Genomic DNA, 26033 nt, shown 5'->3' on the forward strand with positions numbered 1-26033 from the left:
GGGGACGGAGGAGCGGAGAGGGGCGGGAGCGGCTCCACGGGGGGAACGCGGCCTCAGCGGCGCTCCGGGCCGGGACTGACGGCAAAGCCGATCTCGGGAGGGGGCGGCACAGCCCGTGTCACGGCAGCCGCTCCTGCCAGTGGCGGACACGCCGTCCTGCCGGCGGCTAACGGAAGCATTGATGTAATGCGAGTTAAGGGATACTTGCAGCATACGTTCCCTAAAATAAATGACAAAGCGTCGTTCCGCTCTACCCCTTATAGAGCACAGCGGCGCTCCGGGCCGTGGCTCTCCGGCCCCCCCCGGCCGCGGTCTGTGGCCCGCTGGGAGCCCGCGCTTGGCCGCCGCTCCTCCGTGACGCCAGGGGGCGCTGCGCCGCGCGGGCGGCGGTCCGGCCTCGGTGGTGGTGGGCGGAGCTGCTGTGGGACGTAGGGTGCTGTGGGCCGGCTCCGCTCCGCTCCCTGCGGTTCTCGGCTGTGTGTCCGGAAGCACAAAACGTGTTCAGGTTCAGGTTCTGGTTCTTCTCTACCGGAGGGAATTTTGTGCAGGTGGAGAGAGGCCCCATCTTTGAGAGAGGCCCCATCTCGAGGCTGATGAGCCCTGGGCGGCTGCTCTGTGGTGGGCAGCCCGCCCACTACGGCGTCGGTTGTGGGGGGGCTGTAAGGGCCCTTCCGACGCATCGTGTGGCTCTCAGCATTCAGCCTGGCTGCAGTGAGGTGTTTTATCACACCTTAAATCTTGCACGTTGAAATTTAACAAACGGTTGCTAGCTGCGAGCTCTGGAGTTTGTACAGAGCCTTGCTTTCTCTGAGGCCCAGAAGTTTTGCTGCATGGAATTTGCTGTTTTATTCCTTTTCTTGAGTTTGTGGATGCTCTAGGTTTTTTAGAAGTGGAGTTGGATTGGTTATGGACTGATTTTCTATCCCTTCATTGGCCCTATGGTCATCTGTTCCACTTTACACCGTCTTTCTAGCACTGCTTAACCTAGGCACAGCTTCTGTCATTGGGCTGTTTGTTGCCTACAACAGTAGCCTGCCTGTCAACAATATTGCCTGCCAGCATAACATCACTCAGGTCAGCAAGGCTGCGAGTGTGCAGGTGGATGCTTTCCATGTTCAATATCTAGAAATGCATCGTGCTCTTTGTATATTCAGGTGGGGTGTGTGGAGTTCCTGCCATTCTGCAGATACAGAGTACATAGGATGGAACAGCCCCCTGTGAGGACAGGCTGAGCTGGGGCTGTGCAGCAGGGAGATAAGGCTCCTGGGAGAGCTGGGAACAGCACTTCAGTACCTGAAGGGGCTGTAAGAAAGAAGGGGATGGACTCTTTAGCAGGATCCGTTGTGATGGGACAAGGGGAAATGGTTTCATGCTAAAAGATTTAGACCGGATATAAGGATAATATTTATTTACCATGAGGGCGGTGAGGCACTACACAGGGTGCCCAGGGAGGTGGTGGTGTCCCATCCCTCCAAACACCCAAGGTCAGGGGTTGGGGCTCTGAGCACCTGATCATCTGTGGATGCCCCTGTGTACTGCAGGGGAGTTGGACCCTAAAGGTCTCTTCCACCTCAAATGATTCTATGATTCCACATTTCTGTGATTTACATAAATCCATCTGATGGATTTTTCACAAATAACCAGGACAAATTTCTTTATCCAAAGCTAACACACAGCAGCTCGGTGCAGCGCGTGCGTTTATTTCCTGCAGACTTGGGACTGTTGCAAAATGGAGAAATCCAAAGGGAGGTAAGCAATAATAACATGCTTACTTGTTAAAGACCTTGGCTGTTAACTTTGTTATGACGTCTTATAAATTCAGTAAGGCAGCAGATGTCTATTTTCATAAGGATGTTTATTGGTCTCTGTGGGATGTTATTAATCATAAAGTATTCCTCTTCAAATATCAATAAGCTCTCAGGTAACCAAATGGCTGTGTGTGGGTTTGTTATTGTAACACTATCAGTAAAAACAGTGTTCCTTGAGCACTATGTCTGCTGCTTGGGTAAAACATGCAGACATTTTGTGCTTGCCTTTAACACAACATTTCAGTATGTTTTACCCAAGCTGTTTGTTTGTTTTTAACTACTTTGTAATGTTTCATTGCTAATGGTCCAACTGAGTTTGCTTTGGAACGGTTCAGAAGGTTTTAGAGGAAGCTGGGCCTTGTAGATGTGTACAAAATCTTGTGCTGAAAGCTCTTTTAGGTAACTTTACAAGTGCTTGGACTGAAACTCTTCCAAGTGGATACGGTTGCCCTTACTGCACATCTTTACATGCGTGGAATTCTTCTGTCAGCAGGATGGGCCCCACCTCTTACTGGAGATGCTCAAATAATATTTTGTACAGGAGGAATTTATTTCTTTTGCAAGATGTGCATCTTGTTATTCTTTCATTAGCTCTTTGCAGAGCACTGGAACAGTCAAAACTACTGTTTCCTCCTATGAGGTTTGAACTATTAAACTACTGGATGTTGTTGTTTCTTTGTCCATTTTCAGTGGTTTGCTGTTCATGCTGTGCATACTTACTCAGCTGATCTCCTGCAACTTATTGGTGTGGATTGTTCCAGTACCTTTTTGGAAGCAAGACTTTTCTAGGCTACCACCATGTTTTTCCTAGCTCAGTTCAACTGATTGCTAGGGTGAGACTTGAGCCTATTCTGTTCTGTTGCCTGTTATGGAGTTCAGGAATATGTTGTCCTAAAGTGCAGGTTTTGGGGGTGACTGCAGTATTTGTTTTGGGAAAGAAGCTTCAGTACAACTTGCCCAGCAAGTTTCATCTTGTTAGATTTTTTTATTATTCTTGTTTTCCAAACCAGAATTACATGAGAAAGTAAAATAGATGGACAATATTTTTGCTTTGATATTTTGCTTTTTTAGAGCTTGAATTTGTGAAAATAGTCAGGGTGTTAGGAAAACATTTTAGTATCACGTAGCTGTCAGCTTCTGCATGCAATTGCATGCTTTTGTAATATATTAATTTACTGGAATAATTCCTTTAATACAGCTTTGTGTAAAGTTTTTGGTTGTTTTTTTTTTTTTTCTTTTTAAGATTAAACCCTGTCAAGTTCCATGTTATCCAACAACTCCCTCAGCCTGAAATACAGGCAGTTGCACAATCTGTTGCTCACCCACCTGTCAGGCAGTCTCAGGACAGATGCGATGACAGTCTGGATCAAGTTGGGTATGCCTGGAGTCAGGCAAGAAGGTTAAAAGAATTCCAAACCAGGTGATAAATGCATTATGTATCTTTTACTGAGCAGAGTGTGGGGCTCACACATTGAGAAGTGTGGTTCTAATAGTACAAATGAGGCTAAGGCAGAGGTCTTATTCTGAAGATTTCGTGCGTTAACCTGAGGATGTGTATTTGCTCAGATTTCCTACATTTCTATTTTCTAATGTAAAGTTTAACAATGGCTGTTGAACAGTATGTGTTGCTAGAGGCTTGCCAAGGTATAATAATTTAATCTTGCTCTTCTCTTTCTTTACTTCTTTTGTTTGTTGAAGTAATTTTGACTAAAATGGGGTGGTAATTACCTATAGATCAAAAGCATGGTAGTATTTTGTTCAGCTGGTGGAGCAGATGTAGCTGCTCAGGCTTGCTGAAAGAGGGAGGCCCTTTTCATGGAAGTATGCTGTAATTGCTGTGTGTCAGCTTTGTTGCTTATTGGGGCCATCTCTGAACCAGCTATTTCTTAACACCATTTGAAAACAAGGGTGATAGTATCGCAGTCACAGATTGCCGTGTTGAGCTGGTATCTGTAGAGAACTATGAGGGAGGTGGGAAGAAGAAAGGTCTCTCTGTTTCAGGGGTAAACATTAGAGTGGCCTAACTATTCTGGAAAGTCTGATACAGCTGATTCACTGCAGAGAAGCATTAATGTTACCTCTTCTCAATCACAAAAATACACCACAGTTAACCAGCAGCCTGATATTTCATATCCCTGGAAGGAAGTGGGCTGCTTGAAAACATCTCAGCTTTGCAGTGGTGCACTGACCTCTCTGTATGCTGGATGAGTAGTTCTGGTTACAGGTACTAATGTCAGGGTGTAAATATTTTGCCCCTGATCTCTGTAAAATCAGACACTTAGTGTTTACTGAAACTACAAGTAGAGTTAGTTCCTGTTCTTACTGCTGCCTGGGTGTTAACAAAGAGTACAAAGATTGTAAGCTTTACTTATATTTCAGTTACCTAGAAGGGAAGTTCTTCTATCTCTGGGCAAAAAGGACATTTGGACGGGTTCTCCCTTCCAAAGCCAGGTAGGTGAAGTTACAGAAATTGTGGTGCTATGGATTTTTGTCTTTTTGATGGTGTTTGTTTGTTTGGGGGGTGTTTGTTGTTCTTAAAATATGGCTTAGTACTGTAACATTGGGCTAAAAGTCTACTGGCTGACAAGAAAATACTTGGATGTTTGTCAATAATTGTGGCTAAACCTTACTAACTAAATTCAGAGGAACTCTAGTTGTCTTGATGAAATTCAACTGTGCAGGCATACAAATGATGGGGTATGATTGTAATATCTGCTTTATATGTAATGATCTTTCAGATTTATGCATAATCCTGATCACAAACAGATCTCCAGTTCATTTTACTGCTTGAAGTATTGTTTTTAGCATGTCTATATTTGTGCGTCTGACTTTGAAATCATTTGGTAAATGATTCGTTTCTGTTGTTGATGTTCTATCAGCTGCTAAAAATCAGCACTTTGATACTCTTTTCTTCTTTAATTTTAATTTGCGTGTTCATTCTTGCTTTACCACACCCTTGGGAACTGGTGCAGTTCCTAGTGGGAAGAGCTGCATTTGTTACAGTCAGAGCAAGACCCATCAGCTTGTTATTCACTTTCATTGTACAGCATTAAATGCCTTCTGGCTGGGCCTGTCTTAGTTGCTGAACAGAAGCTGTCCTGTGAACCTTATTGCTCTTCTGTCCCATATACTGAATTTGCATTGCTTGCTTTGGCTGCATGTAAACTCAGAACATTGATTTCTTTCATTCTTTATTAAGGAAGATGAGTGAAACACATTTTCTGAGGTTCAACAAGGGACATAAACAATGATTAACTGCCTGTTTAGATTTAGGACTTCCCAGTTCTCCATAGCTTTTGTTTGCAATGTTCTGTTAGTGCACCTAATCAAACAAATAATGTAGAGCTCATTTCTTTTTTTTCTTTTTTCCCTGCTTGGGTGCTTGGAATGACTTAGCAGCTTGGCATGGGGTAGGTAGCTGTGAATTGTGGAAGGATTTGTGCATGTTTCAGTGAGGAGCATAGAGGTATTCTGAACCCAGTCCTGTTGAAGAGACCCATTTCTCAAAGCTCTTCTGGGCTTGTGTGCTTTTTATTTGCTAGCCTGTGTTTGCATGGGTGCTTCCATTTTCTTTCTCTTCCTCCAAAATAAAAACAATGGAGGAAGTGTTGGGATATCTAATAGTAGATGATGAGCCTTCTTTTTAGTTAGAGTCAATCTTATTCTATCAGTGATCAGAATCTGAATTCCATCTTAAGGATCCTCTTCTAGCTGAATTTTCAATTGTTCACAATTCATTTGGAATGCAACATCACTTTTTACCTGGTCTGGTGTGATGATTAAATTTGGGTATAAAAATAGAGGCTGTTCTATGGGAATTAAGTGATTTGAAGGCCAAACGCAACATGTAAGTCTGTTCTGTGCCCTAGCACCCATGTGGAAGGGGAAGTGATGTCCATTATCTGTGTGAAAACTGAAGCTGTTCAACTAGTTGATGTAGTTCTTAAGCATGTTTAAATGATCTCTGGGGAGATTTTGAATTTAGGATGACTTAAGATCAGCATGCTGCTTCTAAGAATACGATGGAAATAGCAATGCATTATAAAATCAAGTGGTTATTTCAATATCTAAAACTAAACTGGTCTAAGACTAGAATTGGGCAGGGAACATATGTGCATCATTGTTAATCACTGGGACCAGTTGTGTGCTGATTAAAACAGAACTGAGCAAAAAAGATGTGAGCTGTTCATATGTTTCAAGTCAACTGGCACTCAGTTATTTGGCAAACTAGTTAATGTCTGTCTTTCCTTTCTTGACTACAAGGGTCAATTAAGTGAGTGCTTCATGTCCATTAAGTATCACAGTAGGGTAGCATTTTTAAAATGCAATAGATGCTGTTAGTTTACTCAGATAAGTTTGGAAAATCTACATTAATCTTATTTGTGTTCAACCATGAAAATAAATCTGAAATTTCCCTTGTAAATCTTCAATCTGTCCAGATGCCTGTATGAGCAGAAGATCCTACAAAAAACTTTCAAAGTGTGGAGGGAATGGTGGACTGTTTGCAGGGAAAGACAGCTTGGTGTCAGAGCAGACAGCCATTGCAGGTTTGTCAAATTACTTTCTATCACTGTACATATATGGTAATATAAAAAACTGTCATTGGGTGCTGAAGAAGTTACTATCACTAGTGGCTAAGTAATACCAGTAGTGCTTCTAGGTCAAGTGCAGTGTCTTCATTGCTTAATTTTAATATATCTTTCTTCCTCACTTTTTAAATTTATTTTCTTCGGTTGAACTCAAAATCTCATATCAAGCATATCTTTAGAATGCAGCTGAACTTGAAAGAATCCTACTTCTAGGCATTGGTAGCTATTTTACCAAATAACTTCTTTCATTTTTTGGGCATTTACTCCACAGTTTGATATTCAAGGCTTGGAGAGCCTATGTATTCCAGCAGCGAGGAAAGAGGGACAAATATTATATTGCAGAGTCTCATGGTAAGTGTCAAAAAAAAAAAGTCCAACTACTTTTCTTTGGGGACATACTGAGATGGGGGCTTCCAAAGGGGAAATGCTTGCACAGAATCTGTCCTTTGAATGTGTTTGTGCATTTACCCCTTCGCCCTATGAAGGTGTAATGCTTTCAGGTGCATTGGTGCACCATCAGGTGCACTGGCAAAGGGGTTCCTTTTGGTGCACTGTGTTAAGGATGTTGGTGAATAAGCTGAAGGGCCTCTTCGTCTGGTCTGAAATGCATTTTTGTGTTTGTTTGTGTTTATACTTTATCACATTACCTATTCAAACAGATATTTTTGACTAGAATGTGTAATTGGAATTCTCTATCAGTTGTGGCAATAGAAATAAGACGTTGATTCCCTGTGGTAAAACCTTAACTCTGATTTTTTTTTTCCCCTGAACTTGTGATTCCTTCCAGCTTTGCTGTGCAGCTGAAAAGAAGCCCAAACTTCTGAAGTTATTTTGTCTTATGAAACTTCTTTGCTCTGCATTGGATGTGTTTTACTGATGAAGTTGCCTATGTCGGTTGCAACTTCCTTCAGTTTCAGGGAATATTGTGGGTGTGGGTGGTTGTGGCTGTGACTCTGCTGTCATTTTAGGGTTTTCCACGAGGTGTCACTGTGGGCTCGGGTGGGGAAGCTGGAGGTTGGTGACAAGCGGTGGTACAGAGTAGTTAAAAATGCCAGATTCTTGTATGAATTTCAAGTGCTATAATTTTTTCTTTTGCACAGCAAAGAAACAAAAACTGCTCAGGACCTGGCAGCACTGGCTGATTTATGTGGATGTCCAAAGGACAAAAGAAAGGATGCAGGCTGTGGCACTGGCATTCAGGGAAAGAACCCATTTGCGGTGAGAATGCAGTGGAAATAGGCAGAGAGATAATGACCATAAGGCCATGATTTTTGCTTGTATTCTGTAATCTTTTCCTACAGTGACTTTGTTCCAAGTTTAATTGGAGTTGAATTCCTCTAGTATGCCCATAGATTGTGGCCTTTAGAGGTCTCTGTTTGTACCTTTTCCAGTGTGAGGAAAATGATTTCTTGCACAAAGCTGTGGAACCTGCATTTGAATATTTGTAATATTGTTTTGCAGGGTATCATGGGCGGTGTGGAGAAGACGATGCTGTCAGATCTATACTGGACGTAAAATGAATATTTTGGCTCTGCAGCACTGGGCTCAGAGCCTGCAATTTCGAGTAAGTTTTAGGAAGCCCAGACGCCACCATTTCTTATGTTTAATTTGCAGGCAGATGTTACTAATATGTTGCTGGTTAATAAGAATAATAAAAAAGTCTCTGCAATTTTCTTTGCAAATTATGGTACCTTTTGTTTGATTATTTTACAAGAAAAAATATTTACAAGAAACGTAGGCAGAGCAATCTGGAACCATTTCTTATATTTGCCAGGAAGCAGCCAGTTTACTATTCTGTTAGGAGACAAGCACCGGTCACCTGTTTGACAGCAACTTGCCTTTTTGTAAGACAACATTCCTTCACATTCCTAGTGAATTTATGTCAGTGTGTTTAACTCTATTTTGAGTAAGGAAGTTCCATCTAGCATTTCATAGTCTTGAGGGATTGTCAGTTCCTTTGTTTCAGCTAAAGTGAGAGCAATGTAGTTTTCTTTCTTTCCATGGAACTGGTGCTTTTTGTCCAGTTCCTTTAAAAAAAAAAAAAAAAAAGCAAAGAAGTCATGATGCTATTTAGTTCTGCTTTCAGTCTAAGATGGCAGCACTACCTGTTTTAAGACAGTATTATACCAAAGAGATAATTGAGATAATCTTATGGTTTGGGAAGTCATCTTTCTGAAAGTCTGTTATCCAGAAAATATTACTTTGGACTTCTAAGGGGAAAAAAAAAAAGTGGGAATATAAAAAATGACCAAAAAATCCCATATATAGTACTAAGTGGACATTCTCTGTGTCTCCACCTATTCCACTCTTCTGTTCCTTTGGGTATTTGAATGACCTAGAGTGAGAAGGAAGGCTATAAATTCAGGAGGAATGTCAAGTTATTAAATTGGCTGGGGGAAGGTTGGTGACCATGGTTTGCACTTTATCATCCACCCAAAAATGATTAAAGTAATTGTAGATTTTTGTTGGTTTGGTTTTGGTTTTCTTGGAGGAAAGCTCATTGCTCATGGCTTCCACTTTTATGAGGGATTTTGTATTTACTGTGTGTTCTGCCTTACCCCTTCTTTGTTCTATTTCCCTAATCTTGTCTTTTTCCCATTTCTGTCCTCTCTCAATTGTCCTGTCAGGCTTGGCTGCAGTGGCGAGACCTGTATTTAAACAGCCAGAGTGACAAGCAGAAGGAAACTAGGGCAATAACTCACCATGTGCACAGGGGATTGAAGAGGTGCATGAAAGCATGGCTGGAATATGTGAACGTCCGCAGGGAAAAGAAATGTCAGAATGGTGAGTGAAAATGGTGAGTAAGGGCAGGACAGGACTTAGCCCCTTTGCTTAGAGCACTGTTATGTTTATTACATCAGACACTGCAGTGCTTCTGCAGCTGCAGTCTCAACAAATGGTGAGATGCGACCTGGGCAGTGCACTGTCTGGCTCAAGTTCTGTACTGAACTGACAGGAAGATCAGCTGCTCCACACATGATTTAAAAGAAAATGCTTTACTGTTACCGTGAGAAAACCTTGTGTGTTTCAGTTTCTATTCTGATTGAGAAATGTGAGAAGGATTGATTCAGGACTGTCATCAACCAGTCTGTGTGTGGGGATTTTCTTGGTAATTGAACAAATCGTAGCTCCTACAGGGCAGTAAAGATAATTACACTAATTCTGTTGTTTCTCCCTTGAAGTCACCAGGACAAATTCAGATGTTTGGGTGAATGCCTGTTAATGGATGATAGTGGAAGAGAGTCCAGATTGGCTATCTGAAAGCTGGTAACAACTATAGTGAAATGTGAGCTTGTATATATTGAATAGGTGACCCCGTGGCACTTGTTAAATGAATTTGTTTTCTGTCTTAAATTAGTACAATGAGTTTACTGCTTTAAAACTATGTTTCTGATCAAAAGGGAGAATATAGTCTACAGCTGAGCACTAACTGTGAGTTTTTACCACCGTTTTAAGTGTTAGAGCTACTTTTGCTTCTGGACCTGAAGTAAATGAGTCTAAAATGGGATAATTTATAAACTATTTGTGTGTTTTCTTTCTAGAGCTGGCTCAAGAGCATCACCGAGGCAGGGTAGTCCGGCAGTATTTCTCAGATTGGTGTCTGTCGTGGAAGTGCAGGAGAAGAGTGCATGCTTACCAAAAGGACCTTGCAAAACTGTCAGCAAGGATTACCTTAAGGAGAGCCTTTGCATGCTGGAAGCATTGTATCCGTTTTCTGTGTGGTCACTAGTAGGGACAGGTTGAAAACACCACTGCAGGGGAAGGAACTGGTTAATAAGTGTGAATATCATGTAGCAGCATGGGTAACAATTGTATCATTAGAAGGATGTGTGTAAGGCCATGCTAAATAAAGTTATTGTGACCACAGTATGTTAACTAAGCCTGCAGGAGGAAAAAAATGCCTGTAAATGAGAGAAGAATCTGTGAAGCTGTCAGCATCAAGCTGTATACAATGAGCTTGTTTTCTGTAGCGTTCTTGTGTCAGAGTTTATCTAGAGCTGTCCTTTTGGCAATTAGAAATGTAGATTTGGAAAGTTTACTGCAATACAAACTTGACTGTGATCAAGATATCTCCCTACAAATAACAGTGCTGCAAATTCAAATGTTGAAACAAATTTAGATGGAGATCCCATTCCTGTCTGTGAGAGAAGGTTGTGAATTTATCAGGGTGAGTGTTCATGTGTAAAAGATGCTTTAACTCAGTAACAGATGTTGTACTGTGTGTGGAAGAGACTCAGCAATGTGAACTGGCTGAAAAGCACCACAGACATCAGATGTTGGTAAGAGCACGGTTAGGTTACATCATGGGGAAGAGACCATGGAAAGAATTCAAGCACTTCTGATTAGCACCGTGCCTTGAGTGCTAACAGTGGTACATGGGTGCTAAGTGGGGAGTGTGCCATTTTCTACCACAGATAAAGAATGGCAGTGAATCCAGATGGGGAAACTGTGCTACTCTCTGAAATAGTTATTATTCCAATTAGGAAACTAGTGAAGTAAAATATTAATCTTGATTATATCAGGCTAGCTATGCTTTTCTCTAACCTTTTCACCATGAAATAAAAATTTCCTCTGTATTTTCTGTGATTTCTTTTCCTTATTTCTCTTATGTATCACTACCCTGTTTGCCTACTTACACTGTTTTGCTCTGGGGATAATTATCTAAACTTCCTCTGTAGTAATCCATACATGCTTTTCACATGAGATAGAGTATGCAGTGAGTTGAGTGTTTTTATTCACCCCTCCCCTCCAGTCTATGAGGACTGCCTGAAAGGTGGACACAAGTCTTCAGCTTTTTTAAAACTGAATTCATTTAAGTGTGAATCATCAAAAGAATGGCAGTAAATCTGATTGGATCATAGACTGAAAATGTTAGTGACTGTAAGAGCCCTTTAAAGCAAGTTTAACTCATTTACTGTGTTCATCCATGAGCCAAAGTATTGTGGAATTGTAGACTGAAAGAAGTGCAGCTGCTTCAGTGTATTAATGCTTTTTCTCTTGTGCAGAGAAGGTCTAAAATGAAAGTGGACCTTTTCTATTTTTAATAAGAAGTAAGTTACTTGAATATTGAACTGAAGGAGGGTGTAGATGAGGAAAGGACTTGAGTAATAGTGTTGACAGTTGCAGAACAAGTTAGTTGTCTCATGTAAAACCTTGAGAAGGTGGAAGGGAGTTTTAGTTTAACTGGAGAAGTGATGATCTGTGGGAGGAAATTGGATGGCTTTGTTGATGACGAGGTCATAAATGTTAGGTATTGCCAGGAGTAACATCAGTTATCTGTTGATGGGAGCAGCCAGTTCTAAACTGATGAGTGCTTGCTGACTTGGATTTTGTAAAAGTTGTTTGCATTTCTTGCTCCTACAGAAGTTTGGGTTTAAGGGTCTTCAGCAGAATGTCGTGAACAGTCATCTTCATCAAGTGAGAAAAAATCTGTCATTCCACCAGCATCGAGTTACAGTAAGTATGACCTTTATTGATTTTATTTTTTTTCTTGTTCAGTGTTTTTCCTGTGCTGTCCTATCGGATACTACTTTCAGCTACAAAATATATATATGTTTTAATTAGATTACCGGCTTTGCTCCTAAATACTAATAGCCACAGAAAATCTCTTGCTTAAGTCTGTTGTCCACCTTAGGTATGTTATTTTAGTTTTGTGTTTTCTAATGTTTATCATGATTTTTTATTTGGCCAGAATAACTTAAAGCATATAATAAAGAAGTTTGTGAAGCAGTGCAGCATGCTGCAGCAGTGGTTGCCTGCTGCATGCAAGTTTAGTGAGACACTTAGTCTTTATTTGGGTTCTTCTCCTTCCTTTAATGGCTTTGTTTTTCATATCTTTATTATTTTGTTTCAGGTGCTGCAGAAGTTCTGGAACTATTGGAAGTCCCGTTTGGAAGAGAAAGAGGAACAACAACAGCAGGCATTAACATCTGTGGCTCGTGTCCATTACAGGTATGCAGAGACGTATTCATATAAATCTATACAAATTTGAGATCTTTGAGCCTTGGTTCTGATTTAGTATCTGTTAATACCTTTTGGAGCATGACCATCTTGATGCAAATTGCTCATATCTTTTCTGTGAAAAACAATTTGTATCTCCTATGTTGTAAAATGTGATGGGGAGATGGATTAAGCCTAGCTGGAGACCTGTCAGTATTGGATACAAAAAGTGGAAGTTTGCCAGTGAGAAGTAGTAGAGTGGAACATGGGCACAGGCAGAGCTCCACATCTTTCTGCTGCTTTGCTCTGTGGGGAGTGAGAAGCCAATGACTCATGTCCTAGCTCTGATGTTGGAAGTATTGCAGTAGAGAAAATAAGGCTTTTTGTAGAGGTTGAGTTTATTTAGTCATAGAAATAAGTCATCATAAACAAAGCAGCTAGAATGCTTTTAAATTTGACCTGTGGAGCTTGGTTGGGTGTACATGTTATGAATTTGAATGAATTTTTTGCTTTTTCTGTCTTTGGGTTCTTAATGCTGCCATCAGTCAGCTCAAAAATTGCAGGATGTTCAAGTACTCCAAATGCTGTTGCTTTAGAGCTTTCTTCATTTCTGGATGAGGATTAGCAGGGAAGAATGAGGCCTCTACAAGACAGCTCTGTGCTGCTCAGTAAAGCATGCTGACTTGTACAGTGCACAGATTCCAAAGCTCAAGCTGAAACTGAAAACTATTGGCAGCTTCCAGTATCCTCCAGGAAGGCCCACTTAACTCATGTTGTTTACCAAGCTATAAAATTAAAATGAGCTATAATAGCTACCTACCATAAATTGCCTGGTGAGAGTCCAAAATATATTTTAAACTTTAGAGAAGCTAACAATCTCATTAGTACACCCACGACTGAGTTTTAGAAATAACAAACGTAGTGCTGGGTGTGTACTGTTTCTACTAGACTAGCTCAGTCTGAATGAGATGCTTCTACCATATGCATGTTCTTAGTGAGAGTATATAGTGCTCAATTACAAATACATATCATTACATTTCTGGGACATTGTTTAATTCCTGCCCATCACTGGGAGGCAGGCAGAATAGCAAGGAAGGATTATCTTTATCTAGAGAGAGAGAAAATTTGATGATGACAACTAACCTTGCACCGTTTAAAAAAAGAAGGCTTTGGTAGAATTAATTCAGTATTGAGAGCAGACCATGGTGCTCTTTGTTGTCATAACATTTTTCATGTTCTATTATAATGTTCTTTTTTGTTTGTTTTTAAATAAAAATAAAAGTAGAGTAGGATCTTCAAAGTATTGCCAGGGGAGGAGAAGTTGGACTCTATGTATAATGGATGAGAAGTGAAAAGTTATTATATAATTTTCTATGTTTGTAAATAAACAAATAAATCAGAAATTGGAACAGTCTTTTGAATTATCTGAATGAAAGCAAGCAATTATAATAACTTCATTAAATTCATTGGTCTTGTCTTTATGTATTATCCTTAATGTTTCAGAGGGCAGACTAATTGTATGGTAGTTTTTGTTGTTTGCTTTCTTGTTCTAACTCAGAAAATTGTGGGGACTTGTAGCTACTAAATTTCCAAAGAGCTTTAGTTTGAAGTGGAAAATCAAGTAGCTATTTAAGCTGTAGGCAGGTTGGTCTTTTGAAGTTCATGGAATAAGTTGTATGGAGGAATTTATCTTCTGTGCTGATAGTCTTCCTGTTTATTTGCAGGAGGGTGTTGATGAGACATGTACTTGACACATGGTTGGTAAAGGCATGCCAGCAGCAAGAATACAGAATGGGAGAGAACAGGGTAAAAGTCACGTTTTTGTTTGTTTGTTTTTTGTTTGTTTGTTTTTTAAACCAGGCCTTGCTCATGAAATAGAGGGATGCTTTCTTAGTCACTCTCAGTGAACCTTAGTTAACATGAGATGGACTTGGGTGCTGTAAATTCCTTTTTTCCTGGCGATGGAGCCAAGTTACAGAAACAACCAGTATTTACTAATCACTGTTTTAGGTTAAGCTGCTTATTTATAAATAGAATCAGGCAACTGATTATCAGAACTGTTCACGTTCCCTCACAGCGTATATACATGTTGTTACTCCATTTTATAGTTACCTGGTTGAAACAATAATAATGAGAGCCAATGTCGTGTATTTAAGAAGTGCAGGGTTCTACTAACACTAGCAGCTTCTAGATAGTTGTCCAGGAGATCCCTGAGGGAGTATTTCATTTCCAAAGATGTATATATAGTCTTGCAGTCTTAAATACATAGTAGCCACTGCCTTGTTTTATGCTGTGTAAGTTACACAGCCTACAGTCAGCATGTGCTGGTGGCCTTGTAGAGATGCATCTGACTTTTACTCTTCTGAGTTTATCTTCGTTCAAGTTCAACAGAACTCATCAGTAGCTGGGAGTCCTTCATGTGCTACTTATTAGCTTCCATGTTTTCTCTTTGGCCTGCTGTTTTCTGATAACTGTTTCTCCCTCCACAGACTTAGGAACAGGTAGAACAGTTCACAGGAGCTCACAGCAGTCAGGCTTTGTGTCCATTGCTGTTCAGTGTGAAAAGATGAAGATAAACATGGGGCAGTTCTGTCTGTTAACTTTTCTGTTGCTCGCAGCTGACCTGTTTCATGTATTCATTACCATCTTCTCGCCATTATAGGCTGTACTTCATTATGAAAGGCAGCTTTTGGTTTCTTTCTGGTGCTTTTGGCGTAGAAGAACAGCTGCACATCTGGAAGAGCAAGAGGACTTGGCTCGTGCAAGAAATCACTACAGGAACGTGCTTCTTCTGAATGCTTTCTATCTGTGGAAGAAAAATACTCAGGAGAGAAAAATGGAGTAAGACATTTTTTAAAGTGGAGAATTATTTGGACTGGCCCTATGGTGGTCTACTTTTGACAAAGCAGCATTTAATTCAGCAGCTGACTCCTTATTTGTGCTTTTGATTCTATTGGTTTATCTTTTACTTAGTAAACTGACAATACAAAGTGTGGACTTAGGCTAAAGATGTGCAGTAACATGGATTGCATTGTGAGAGAAATAATTAAATTACTTCTCCTATAGGAAGCTCAAGGAGATGGAAGCCTTAAGGTTTCACTATTCAAAATGTCTGCAGCAATCTTGGAACAAGTGGAGAGAGGTGAGACAGTTAACAGGTGGGGAAAAGCTTGAATCCTTATTTTATTCAGATTGCTTATACCCATATAGCCACACTTTAAAGGAAAATATTTTAAACACTAACCTTTGCAAAGTCCTCTTTTCCCAGGTGGTTAATATCAATTCAGTTTGGGTGGAACAGGGATAATGCAGGAAGTAAAGGGAGTTAGTCTTCCTCTTGTTAACTCGTCTAGGGATAGTTAGAATGGGACTGTAGCTTTGGAGACTTATCAAGGAATATTACCATAGTTAGAGTGATGAAATTATTCCTAGTGAATACCAAATATGTCCTTCTGAAAGCTTTATTTAAGCTGGGAATGTGCAGCAGGGCTGTGGTGTATGGTTGGTTTGTCACAAGCCACAGTAGGTAGTATTAAATGGCATTTAACTTTTATGCCATCTCTTGCCATTATGTGATGTTCCAGGTGTGTCTTGCAGCATATGGTAAGAGTTGGGGAAAACTGAAGTTGATGCTAGTCTTTTGCTTCAAAACTGATGACTTGAGTGAATTGAGCCGCTCTTCTGGAGGATTCCTGAAAAAAGGGTGGGGAGGGAAGGCCTGATATAGCCCTTTTGAAAGGAATAGCAGACTGCAGCGCCACTCTGTGAACCTTTTGCAGCAAGATAAAAAGATCAGAGTTTCCCCAGAGATTAAGAAATAGTCCTTTTCTTTCTGCTGTCTGCCATTCCTAGTTTTCTCTTCATCACTTATTTATTTTTGCCTTTTTTTTCTCCTTTCCATGTAGTACACGGGTCATCAGTGTGAGAAGTGGAAGAAGCTGGTGCAAGCAGACATGCATTATCAATGCACACTGCTGGGCAAGATGTTGGCAGCCTGGAAGGTAGGAGAGAATGCTTTTTTTTAATGGAAACTTGTCTGTGTGTACATAAGTGTTTAAGTGAGAAATGACAAGCTGATGTGCTGTTTCACTATGGTTATTTACATATCAAGTATGCAAAGTGAAATTGCAATGTGGATAGGGGTACATGAGTTGTTCTTCGGAGCGAAAGAAGCAATGTCATCTTGTGGCTGTGGTGAATGGTATGCAGCAGCTAGCATTAGCTGGTGCTTGATGACTGTTCATCTCAGAAAAACAGCATTTGATTCCAGTGGTGTGAACTTTTTTTTTTATCCTCAATTCTAAAAGTTGCTATTAAGATTTTCTAGACATTTTTTCTCCTCAAAGGTCCTGGCAGCTTAGGAAGTGTCTCTCCTCTCTGTGTTTCTTACAGAGTTATCAAAGTAACATTCACTGCATTCTATACCAAGTAGCTGAAAAGGAGAAACAGCACAATAGACTGCTGCTGCGGTAAGGTTGCATTTACTTGTGCAGTGCAGCATGAGAGAGGAGTAACTGTACTATAATCATTTACTCTGTTTCTTTTGCTTGCCACCCTTGTAAATTCTTGAGCATTTGGTGATGAGAATTGACTGTGCACTGCATTGTTGTATCTGTGCTGGTCTAACTAAAAGAATTCAGCCACTTACTGGGTCACTATCTATTTTGCTTTACTTTTATTATTACCATCTCACTGACTGTGCCTGTTACTCTTGCAAGAGCTTATCTGTGTTCAGTTCCATGACAGACACCAGACAGCAAGCCGTGTCATTCCGTGCGGTGCATGGATTCTGACTGCTGTAACACTGAAGTTACCAGGTGAAGTGAGAATCATTACTAATACTTTCTTGTTTTCATTTTGCTTTCAGGCAGCTTCTGTGTTTATGGAGGGAAAATGCCCTTGCTCTTATACATGAAAGAAAAGTGACTGCTCAAGCAGATGAGCACTACCAGAGAACAATCCTGTTAAAGGTATAACAGATACTAAGGTCTGTACAAATGCTAGGTCAGGTGGTACAATTAGAAGGAAACAAAACTTGATCTGAGAGCCACTATCAAGAAGGGTCTAAAAAGTTGTGAGAGCCAAATTCCCAGTTCCAGGTTACTTCAACAGGTGTCTCTGAAACTGTTTTCTGCGTGTGAGCTCATGGTTGTTCTTGTTACTTTCCTCCTCCCTATTTCCTTAGGAGGAATTAGTCTGTTACTGCATAGTAGAATTACCTGTGTGGAAGACAGAGAAAAATGCCTTGGAAAAAAATGTGAGGGGGACCCTCTGACATTTCATTTATAGGAAATTTGCACCTTTTGCTAAGCCTGATGTGAAAAAATAAAATAGAAATGGTTGTGGTGCCAGCAATATGGAGTACATTGCTTCCACTTCTAAGAATATTACAGTGTGAGTCTGTGTCCTATCCCCTGTTCGCATCATATCCTTTAGGTGTTGCTGCAGTGGAGGTACACTGCCTCACTACGAGTGTATCACCGTAAGCAGAAGGTGGCAGCTGTGACAGAGGCCAGGAAACATTTGGATATGGGTGAGTTGATGGGAATATTAAAGTATAGTCCCTAGAAGGGCATAGTTTAGCAGGACAGTCTTTTGTGTTGTCAGTATGGGCAGCTTTATTTTAAGCCTGCCTGGTAGGCCCCGTAGAATGGGGAATGAACTGGTGCTCCAGCATTCTATTGAAAACTGCTTATGTGACTTTTGCCTCTCTCTATATAATGGATGATAACACTTCCATCCTTAATACAGTTTTCCATTATTGATATTGAGAAGCTCAGACATCTCTGTTCTGAAGGCTGTGCAAGTCATTTTATCAACTATTGCCTCTAATAATTAATGTGAAAAGGCCCTCACACTCTGCAAGCAGTGTCATTTCTCATAAACAGTGTGGATGATGACTCTGAAGCACAAAGGGGTCAAATGATTTCCTAAAGATTGTAAAGAGTGTCAGTGACATCTGGAAACACTTGCAAGACAGTGCAAGGCATAAGGTCTGGTATCTGATATGGTTCAGCATCCTTCTTTCTAGTGCTGAGTACTCCAATGTGAAGTATGGCCAAAACAGCCTAGAGGAGTAGCTGATCAGTCAGTACTATCTGAGATTCATAGTTTATTTCAGAACGGTAGTTAATATGTCTTCTCTTGATAGTGCGTTTACAGACCCTGTTTCTTTGCTGGAAGGAATTTACTAAGGAGTGTCTGATGATGAGGCTTCAGCAGCACAGAGCAGTGCAGCACCATCAGCAGCACCTACTGCAGAATTATCTGGAAAAATGGAAGAAATATCATCAGTGGTGCACTGAGAAGAAGGTGAGAAGAATCAGCAGCCTCCCTAGCAAGTTGCTTAGGTGGGGAGCGGCTGATGTAGAGGAGCAGGAGGTGTCTGGAGAAAGAAATGGTAGTCTTGGCCAAAGAAGAGTTTAAGTGTATTGTGCACTGAGGAAGGAACATGCTTGTGCTTTGCTTGAAGAAGTGTTGATTATAACTAACAGATATAACAGGAGATGACAAGCTGGGCTGCAATATGTGAAATAGTTTACTGTCAGTAAAGTCTTTGTTGGGGTTGTGAAAATTTGCAGATGGAGTTACACTGTACGGTGTTTGGGATTTGAGGGTCACTAGTTTCAACAAAGGGTAGGTGATGAAGGCCCTTTGGTACTTGTTCTGCTCTAGTAGCATATAGCTCAGATAAATGGGATTTGTCTGTAAATATCTCACTTTTGTTGCCTTGCAGCTACTGCAGAGAAAAGGAGGACAGCTAATGACTCATCGACTTTGCTCTAATTTCTTTTTGTGCTGGAGGACAAGGGTAAGGAATTGGCCCTTGGTTAAGCATATAGCTCTTTGCTGATACTTATTCCTTCTTCTTTTTCGTATTTGTTTCATGTGAGGACCAAACAAAATTATTTAAACATTCTCTGGATTCTTGGTTTCATTGGCCCTGGAGACACCTTACATATACTGGGTGAACTGAATAGGTTATTCAGCAATGGCTCTACCAGCACTTCCTCTTTGGTTAATGCTGCATTTGGCTAGTATTTCTGGTATGGCACATGTAAACTCCCGACCTGATTGTGCAATATATATTATTTTTTCTTATAGCTGTTGCAGCAGCAATGGGAAAAACAGAAGACAGTGCAAGCATTGTGGCACTGGTCACTTTCATTGCAGAGGAAGGTAAGACTGTGTGAGGCTCAGGGGCAGACAGGTGTGCTTGAGGCTGTGCACATAATATGTAGGTCTGACTTCAACAGTCCATCTTATTCAGTTAAAAAAAAATCTGTGTGTTTTCCCTATCCTGTCTTAGCTGACTTAAATCCCTATTTCCTTGTCCTTGTGGTGGTGTCCTGCTTTAGCTATACCTGTTACTGTCCAGTGGAATGGAGAATGTTCTTGTCTGCATGGGGGAGCCTCTCACCTAGAACTTGTCTTTGTAATACTTTCAGCTGTCTGCTCTTCATGTTGTAGGTATTAAACGCTTGGCTGAGATTTGCCCAAGGGCAACAGCAGTACAAAGAACGCATTGAAAAAGCCAAAGGAGTTTATCATGCTGCCCTACTGAGAGAAGGTGTAACCAGGATTTTGAGGTACACTGCTGGCATGAAACAACTGCGGGGAGAACTCCAAGCCCAGAACCAGATGAAGGTAGGAGACAAGTTCAGATATACCCAGGGCACTGATCTGTTCTGATCTATAATCAGTCTGACTCCGTGTATGTGTTTGTAGTGTGTATATAACTTGGAGCTCTGTATCTCTGCTCTTATTTGGATCTGACTTATGCCTTTGCATGTGATTCAAAGCAATGCACCTTATCCTTCAGCCCAGTTGAGTCTAAAGCAGTTCAGGTTTGTGTTGCTATTTGGAAGTCTTTCTTAATGAAGCTGCTTCAAAACTGGCCAAATCCTGCCATCAACAATGTAGCTGGTTAAAACCTTTGCCTGTGGCTAAGATCTCTTAAACTCTAGGGTTTAGCTGCATCTAACCCTGCCTTAGATTCAGCACCGCTTATGCTTGCAAATGTTGGCTATGGTGCCACTTCTGCCTTGGAGTATCTGCTCAGCCCTGTGTGTGGAGAGGAACCTAGGAATGCCTGCACTGCTTATTTACTTTCATTTCTTGGCCAGCTTTCCTAGCCCTTATCCGGATTTTCAAGACATTGGTTGTTGTTTATTCATGTGCAGCCTGCCTTGTTACAGAAGTACTCAGTGAATTCCCTTTATCAAAATGTTAATATGCTGGACCTGTTGATTTAGCATGGAGAGATGGTATGGCTCTCAGGTCGTCAGAATTGCAGTTCATTTCACCCATGTTATCCACGTGGGGCTGGTGTTAACGTCTACTCTCAGCCATCAAATACTCTACTATGCTTTATGCTGGCAGGCTGCCTACAATCGTCACCAGTCAGTCCTTCGTTGTGCAATGCTCTGGAAACAGAAGGCTCTCTACAAGAAATTAAATAAGACTCGTTCTTTTCTGCCATCTCTGAAGAAGCAAGTGACGTTTGAAATACCTGATGACAGCCTTGAAACAAGAGGACATTCAGCAGAGGAAAAGCAGTGGCCTTCAAAATGCAGTGATCTACCATTCCCATTTGCTAGTGGTAACTCAATTCTCAGTGAGCTGTGAGTATAAAATTCTAGTCTCTCCTGCATTCCTCTGCTGTCTATACATAGTTCTACATATATGCAGCCTATAGCATACACTCTGTGTGTCTATATACGTATGTATGCATATCTGTATGTTGGAGCACTACATCTCATCCCTTGTTTGAATCTCACATACAATTTTGTCTATGGTTTAAAGTAAAACACCCTGTCCTTTTGTTTAGCTGAGATTATAGATAGATAAAAACAAATCTATATGTGTATGTTTCCAAATTTTTACAGTGGTGATGCATGCAGTTCCCATGATGGTTATTCCCATGCAGTTTTCCCTTCACTGACACTTTGCCACATGGCTGGTGTTGCTGAGTTATGCAAGAGCTGCTGTGTAGCACATATATTGGCCTTTAAGGATTGAAAGAATTTTGTGACTTCTCTATTGGTGACGAGTGAAATAATCTCAGCCTTATGCTTTCCAGTAGGACTTTCTCAACATACAACCATGAATTTGTGGAGTATGGATCGTTTGTCATAGGATCTGTTACATAATGAAACACTTGATTATTGTGTGGTGAAGGGATTTTATGCCATCATGAAAGCTTATCTTGCCCTTGTTACTATTACTCTTTCCCCCCTCTCCCCCCCCACCACCACCAAAGTCATGGAATAAAGTCTGATGAAACAATAAACATACAGTGAACCAGATGGTGACACTGATACAGGTTGAAACGTAGTCTTTAAAAGCTATTGCATGCAAGGACAATTTTGCAGGCAGGGGATAAGTGTCAGAATAAAACTATTTCTTTAGCTGCAATACCATCTTATGCCGATTTGAAATAATAATGATTCCTTATGGTTTCTGTTCTTTACAGAGAGGTTGTTCATCGAGCAACATTACCACCACAAAGACCTGACTTCCTCATAAAATCTCTAGAAGGAAAGGAGCTGTTGAGAACTCCTTTTTCCAGGTAGAAAATCTCTTCTTAATAGTAAAGGAGAAGGGTGTTATGCTGTGCTTCTTCTCTCAAATTTCCATGTTTTGTAATACAAAGCATTCAGTAACTGTGGGACTTTGCATTGTCCTGTACCATCAAAATGAAAACTTCAGATTTATCCTGAAGTGGATAAGAATAATGGAACGTTCAAGTCAGTTAAATAGCAACCAAGGCCTTTGTTTAATTAGCACCACATTTGAATGGAAAGATGAGACAGATCACCAGTTTCCAAAACTCAGCTGAATTGTCAGCTCCAGGGTTGTTTCAGCTGGGGTTACTGTGAAGGGTCTGGAGCAGAGTGGGTTGGCAACATAGAAACCTTAACTGCTTTGCTGCTTTTTTGTGGTTTTCCGTTTGTTCGGTTTTATTTTGTTTTTATTATTGTTAAATTGAGGGTTGCTTCTGCATAACAGAACAGCCCAACTGGACATTTTTCAAAATATGATTGTTTTCTCCCATTTGAATGGATTTTTCAATTATTTTTACAGTGGGGTCAGTGCAGGTCTGAATGAAGTTGGGTTTCTAACAGTTCTGTGCCATGTATTGTACTGCTGGTGGTTTAGAAAGCAGTGCGCCACAAAGCAGAAGCTTGTTTCTGTATGTGAGGGAATAGCAAGATTCTGGGTTTCTTGGTTTTGTTTTTTTTTCACTGACTGCAAAGTATAAAACCAGTAGGTTGAAATGTGTGGGTACTTTCCTTCTTCCTTTACAGATCGGAGACGCCTTTTCAGCTGACAGATGTGAACAAAAGTTCTTCTCAGAATGGGAATTTAATGTTAACAGTGGAAATGCAAGAAAACACCTGTAAATGGCTTTCTCAACTGGGCAGTACCTCTCACTGCTACTCTTCTCTGACACACACTCCTCTCCCATCTGTACCATCAAGATCAAGTGATGTGCATTGTGCTGGTCAGAAGCCGGAGTTACGGACTCCTTCATATTTCATGCCCCAAGTGAAAGCTGGAGCAGAAATGGTGAGTGTATTGCTGAAGGGAAAAACTAGTGTCATCACTGGGCTACTGTCAGCACATGTTATTTTGTACTACCTGTCATCTTAGAAACTGACCGAGTGAACTGTCTCTGAATGTTTGAGAACCACCAATCTAAAGCATTTTGCTTGCTGGCCAGTCCGTGCATTTTAAACTATAATTCAAGAATTTGTACTGGTCTTGTGTCCTTCCCAGTAGGATGTTCCTCTTAGCAGTTAACTTGAGGGGCAGCTCCTTCAACAATTTGGGTAGTTAGTTTGCCAACCAGATTACATGAATTTAAGTAACTTAGGTTAGGAGCATTGGCTATAGCCAAGACTCAAGTACTGAAATTCATTTCACCTCCAAGTATGTGCTTCTTGCATTTTAAACTCCTCAGATGCACTCAGAATAAAAGGTATTAATCTTGATGAAGTATTTCTCTGCTGTAAAAGAAAGAGCTTATTTTTCCTTTTTTGACTAGCAACAGAACAAATGGTGTTTGTGAGATGCTCAGTATCTGTAGACAATGTTTCAGCGTGAGGAGGGCTTAGTAGCTTGGGACAGGTGCTTGTGGGAAACTGAAGAAATCCTCCAAGGAACAAAATAATGTCTTTCTGACCTTGCAGAAAGGAGGTCAGCCTGTGCATGGTCAGATAGGAGCCCGTTCCCAAGCCTGTCAACGGAGAAAAGAGTTGGAGAAGTTGCAACCAAACTTACAGATGCATTTGCTGTCACCTGAAGAATTACTGAGAAAACAGAGTCACCAAAATGCAGGTAGGTCCTCAGCTCTAAGCTGTAGTGGTTACATATTCTCTTCCAGTCTGTGAAAGATTGCAGTTCAACTCTGAAACGTGGGACACAAGGCATTCTTGTATGCCAGCATCAGGAGGTGAAGATTCAGTCATTTATTTTGGACTGGTAATACAGCTGTGTGGATTCTGCTGAAGCATGGGACTAAAGCCCTGATGGAGATGGAAGGACTGGAACTGATAGGGCTCAGGATTTTAGCAGTCCTGTGTGTTAGCAGTGAGTTATGCACTTATAACCAGCATGAATATGAAGCTGAGCTGGAGAGAGTCAAATTCACCCAGTACTAATGAAAAACAAAGGATAAATGGTGTCTGAGCACTTTTATACTGCATTTATCTTGATGGAACCATACTTACTCCTACAGTAGATATAAACCAGAAAATTATAAGCAGCATTTGTAGTACTGAACTATTCATTAGTGTTTCTTGTCATTGTTATGTTTAAAGCGAGAGCCTGTAACGCTGTCAGGACTCCTGCTCTCTTAGGTATGATCTTTTGAGTGAACAGATGCTACATAGTTACAAAATCTGAAAAGGACTCAAGGGTTCCACCTTTTCTGTCTATTAACCTGTCTTTTCCTGATAAGAAGAAACAGAATAAATGTTCTTCCCTTGCTTGTGCCCTTTATCTTCCATTCAGCTGAACTGGAAGAAAGAAAGCACAGTTCCAGAGAAGAAACAGTGCTACAGAGAAAGCTAGAAGCAGAGCTCCAAAGCATCCAACAGCAAATGCAGTACTACTTTGGCAGGAAGCAAGAACTCAAGTAGGTTGCAAAGCCTGCACAGCCAGCCTTTCCTCATACTGTCAGCTCAATATTGATTTCTTTGTATAAGCATGTCCACTTCTGAAAATAACCATTGTTTCACAGAACTGTGAATTAAACAAATATTTCCGTCCTTTTAGGAGTTCACTCTAGATGGGAGAAAAGGGTACATGCACAATTTCTTTTGCAGTCTGCAACTGGTTTAGTTATACCTTTGACACTACTGGAGAAACACTGACCAAAGTGTCAGTGGCCATAATCTGAAGGTGATGCAAATAAAAAGTTGCTCAAATGAACCTTTCAGCTCTTTTATCACAGGGGGTAAATTCTTAGTTTTTCCAGCTGTCACAAAAACAAACAAACAAAAAGCCCACTAAAATTGTGGCTAAGGTTTGATATATAACTTCTCCAGTAGAACAATAAAAATTTATATAAGTGCTTGAAAAAGAATGGGGCTTGGAGGAGTGGGGTCTGTCATTAAATGCAGAGGTCTGGAAATAGGAGTAAAGGTGGAGATCACACCTTCCAGATACACCTCCCAGCATCCCTTTTCCCCTTTTTATACTTTTATCCCTCACTGGTTTGGGACAAAAACAAAACAAAATAAATGAGGGCATCAATTACATGTCTAAGTTGGATTAGACTGTTGAGCTCCTACTTTGGATAACAATCCTTCTAATCCATTTTATCAGGTCTTGTCAGCAGCAGGCGCAGATTCTACATAAGTGGCTAGAAAGGAGAGTACAACCACAGGATCAAGATAGCGTACAAAAAGTTCAGGAAGAATTGGACCAGGTGAGTAAACAGCAAACAAACAAAGCAAAGTCTAACTTGTCATCACTGTGCTACACACTTAGGCTGAAGGCTAGTGGTGGTTGTGGGAATCATTAGTGAGCTGTTTCTAAAATAAAAAAGGGGAAAATTGTAAGCAGAAGTGGGCTGCTGAGCTCAACAGTCTGCTGTGTCAATGAATCTTCTTTGTTCAGAAGTATAGCTGCAGCTCCAATAGAATTTTCTAAGGTTTGCTCCAAGCTCCATTGAAGACTTTAATTTTAATTAATAATTTAATATTTGTTTAATTAATTTTTATTAATTTTTAATTAATAATTTGTTTTAAAACTTTCTGTGGATTCTCACATCAGTGTAGCTACACTACACTGACCACTAATGTAAATGCTGGTAGAGCTCATTCTGTCTTCCTCAGTCAAAAAGACTAAATATGGTCTTGTACAATCAGCTTATGCCATCTTCTTTTACTTTCAGTTGGAGGGGAGGATCAGTGCTCTCACCAAAGCACAACACCGAGAGAGACATCATGTTCAGAACCTGGTTGCTCGCCTGCATGTTATTCAGGTTGCTCTGGATATGTGAATTCATGTGAACATGAGTATGAATGGCTGCAGTTTTCACTCCTTTCATAGCAGGAGAGTATGGAAAGAGATGTATTCATTCTCTTACTCTAGGTGTGGCATTTCTATTTTATAAACTAACCTTAAATATTCTTGCTTGTTTTATTTTGCTACCATAGCTGGTTTTAAACAAATAAACTTCACG

The 26033-nt window shown here is 40.6% G+C and overlaps 1 protein-coding gene across 3 annotated transcripts; it reads left to right on the forward strand.

Annotated features, from left to right (window-relative positions):
• Positions 1 to 37: 37 nt before the first annotated feature.
• Positions 38 to 25980, forward strand: SFI1 (SFI1 centrin binding protein). Of its 3 annotated transcripts, none has more exons than XM_072351235.1 (31): positions 38 to 183; positions 1666 to 1749; positions 3052 to 3228; positions 4188 to 4259; positions 6248 to 6355; positions 6669 to 6748; positions 7498 to 7615; positions 7859 to 7961; positions 9025 to 9181; positions 9940 to 10101; positions 10607 to 10677; positions 11762 to 11854; positions 12252 to 12349; positions 14062 to 14143; positions 15000 to 15178; positions 15404 to 15479; positions 16243 to 16338; positions 16730 to 16806; positions 17205 to 17307; positions 17774 to 17870; positions 18489 to 18649; positions 19074 to 19148; positions 19442 to 19516; positions 19808 to 19984; positions 20720 to 20961; positions 21813 to 21908; positions 22648 to 22909; positions 23533 to 23680; positions 24356 to 24479; positions 25172 to 25274; positions 25743 to 25980. In XM_072351235.1, the coding sequence occupies exons 2-31, from the start codon at positions 1730 to 1732 to the stop codon at positions 25848 to 25850; spliced, it is 3540 nt and encodes a 1179-aa protein (XP_072207336.1). In that variant the 5' UTR covers positions 38 to 183; positions 1666 to 1729; the 3' UTR covers positions 25851 to 25980. The 3 variants fall into 3 exon arrangements, with proteins under 3 accessions (XP_072207336.1, XP_072207338.1, XP_072207337.1); XM_072351236.1 differs by lacking the exon at positions 38 to 183 and adding an exon at positions 448 to 505; XM_072351237.1 differs by lacking the exon at positions 3052 to 3228.
• Positions 25981 to 26033: the final 53 nt, after the last annotated feature.

Source organism: Excalfactoria chinensis, chromosome 16 (assembly GCF_039878825.1).
Source record: "Excalfactoria chinensis isolate bCotChi1 chromosome 16, bCotChi1.hap2, whole genome shotgun sequence".
Classification (NCBI taxonomy): Eukaryota; Metazoa; Chordata; class Aves; order Galliformes; family Phasianidae; genus Excalfactoria; species Excalfactoria chinensis.

What these genes read in the sequence shown, in the direction of transcription:
- SFI1 (XM_072351235.1), top strand. Translation starts at nt 1,730, where the DNA reads ATGGAGAAATCCAAAGGGAG. An exon ending in TTAAAAGAATTCCAAACCAG is followed by an intron (nt 3,229 to 4,187) that starts GTGATAAATGCA and finishes CTTATATTTCAG; the next exon opens with TTACCTAGAAGGGAAGTTCT. An exon ending in GTTCTCCCTTCCAAAGCCAG is followed by an intron (nt 4,260 to 6,247) that starts GTAGGTGAAGTT and finishes CAATCTGTCCAG; the next exon opens with ATGCCTGTATGAGCAGAAGA.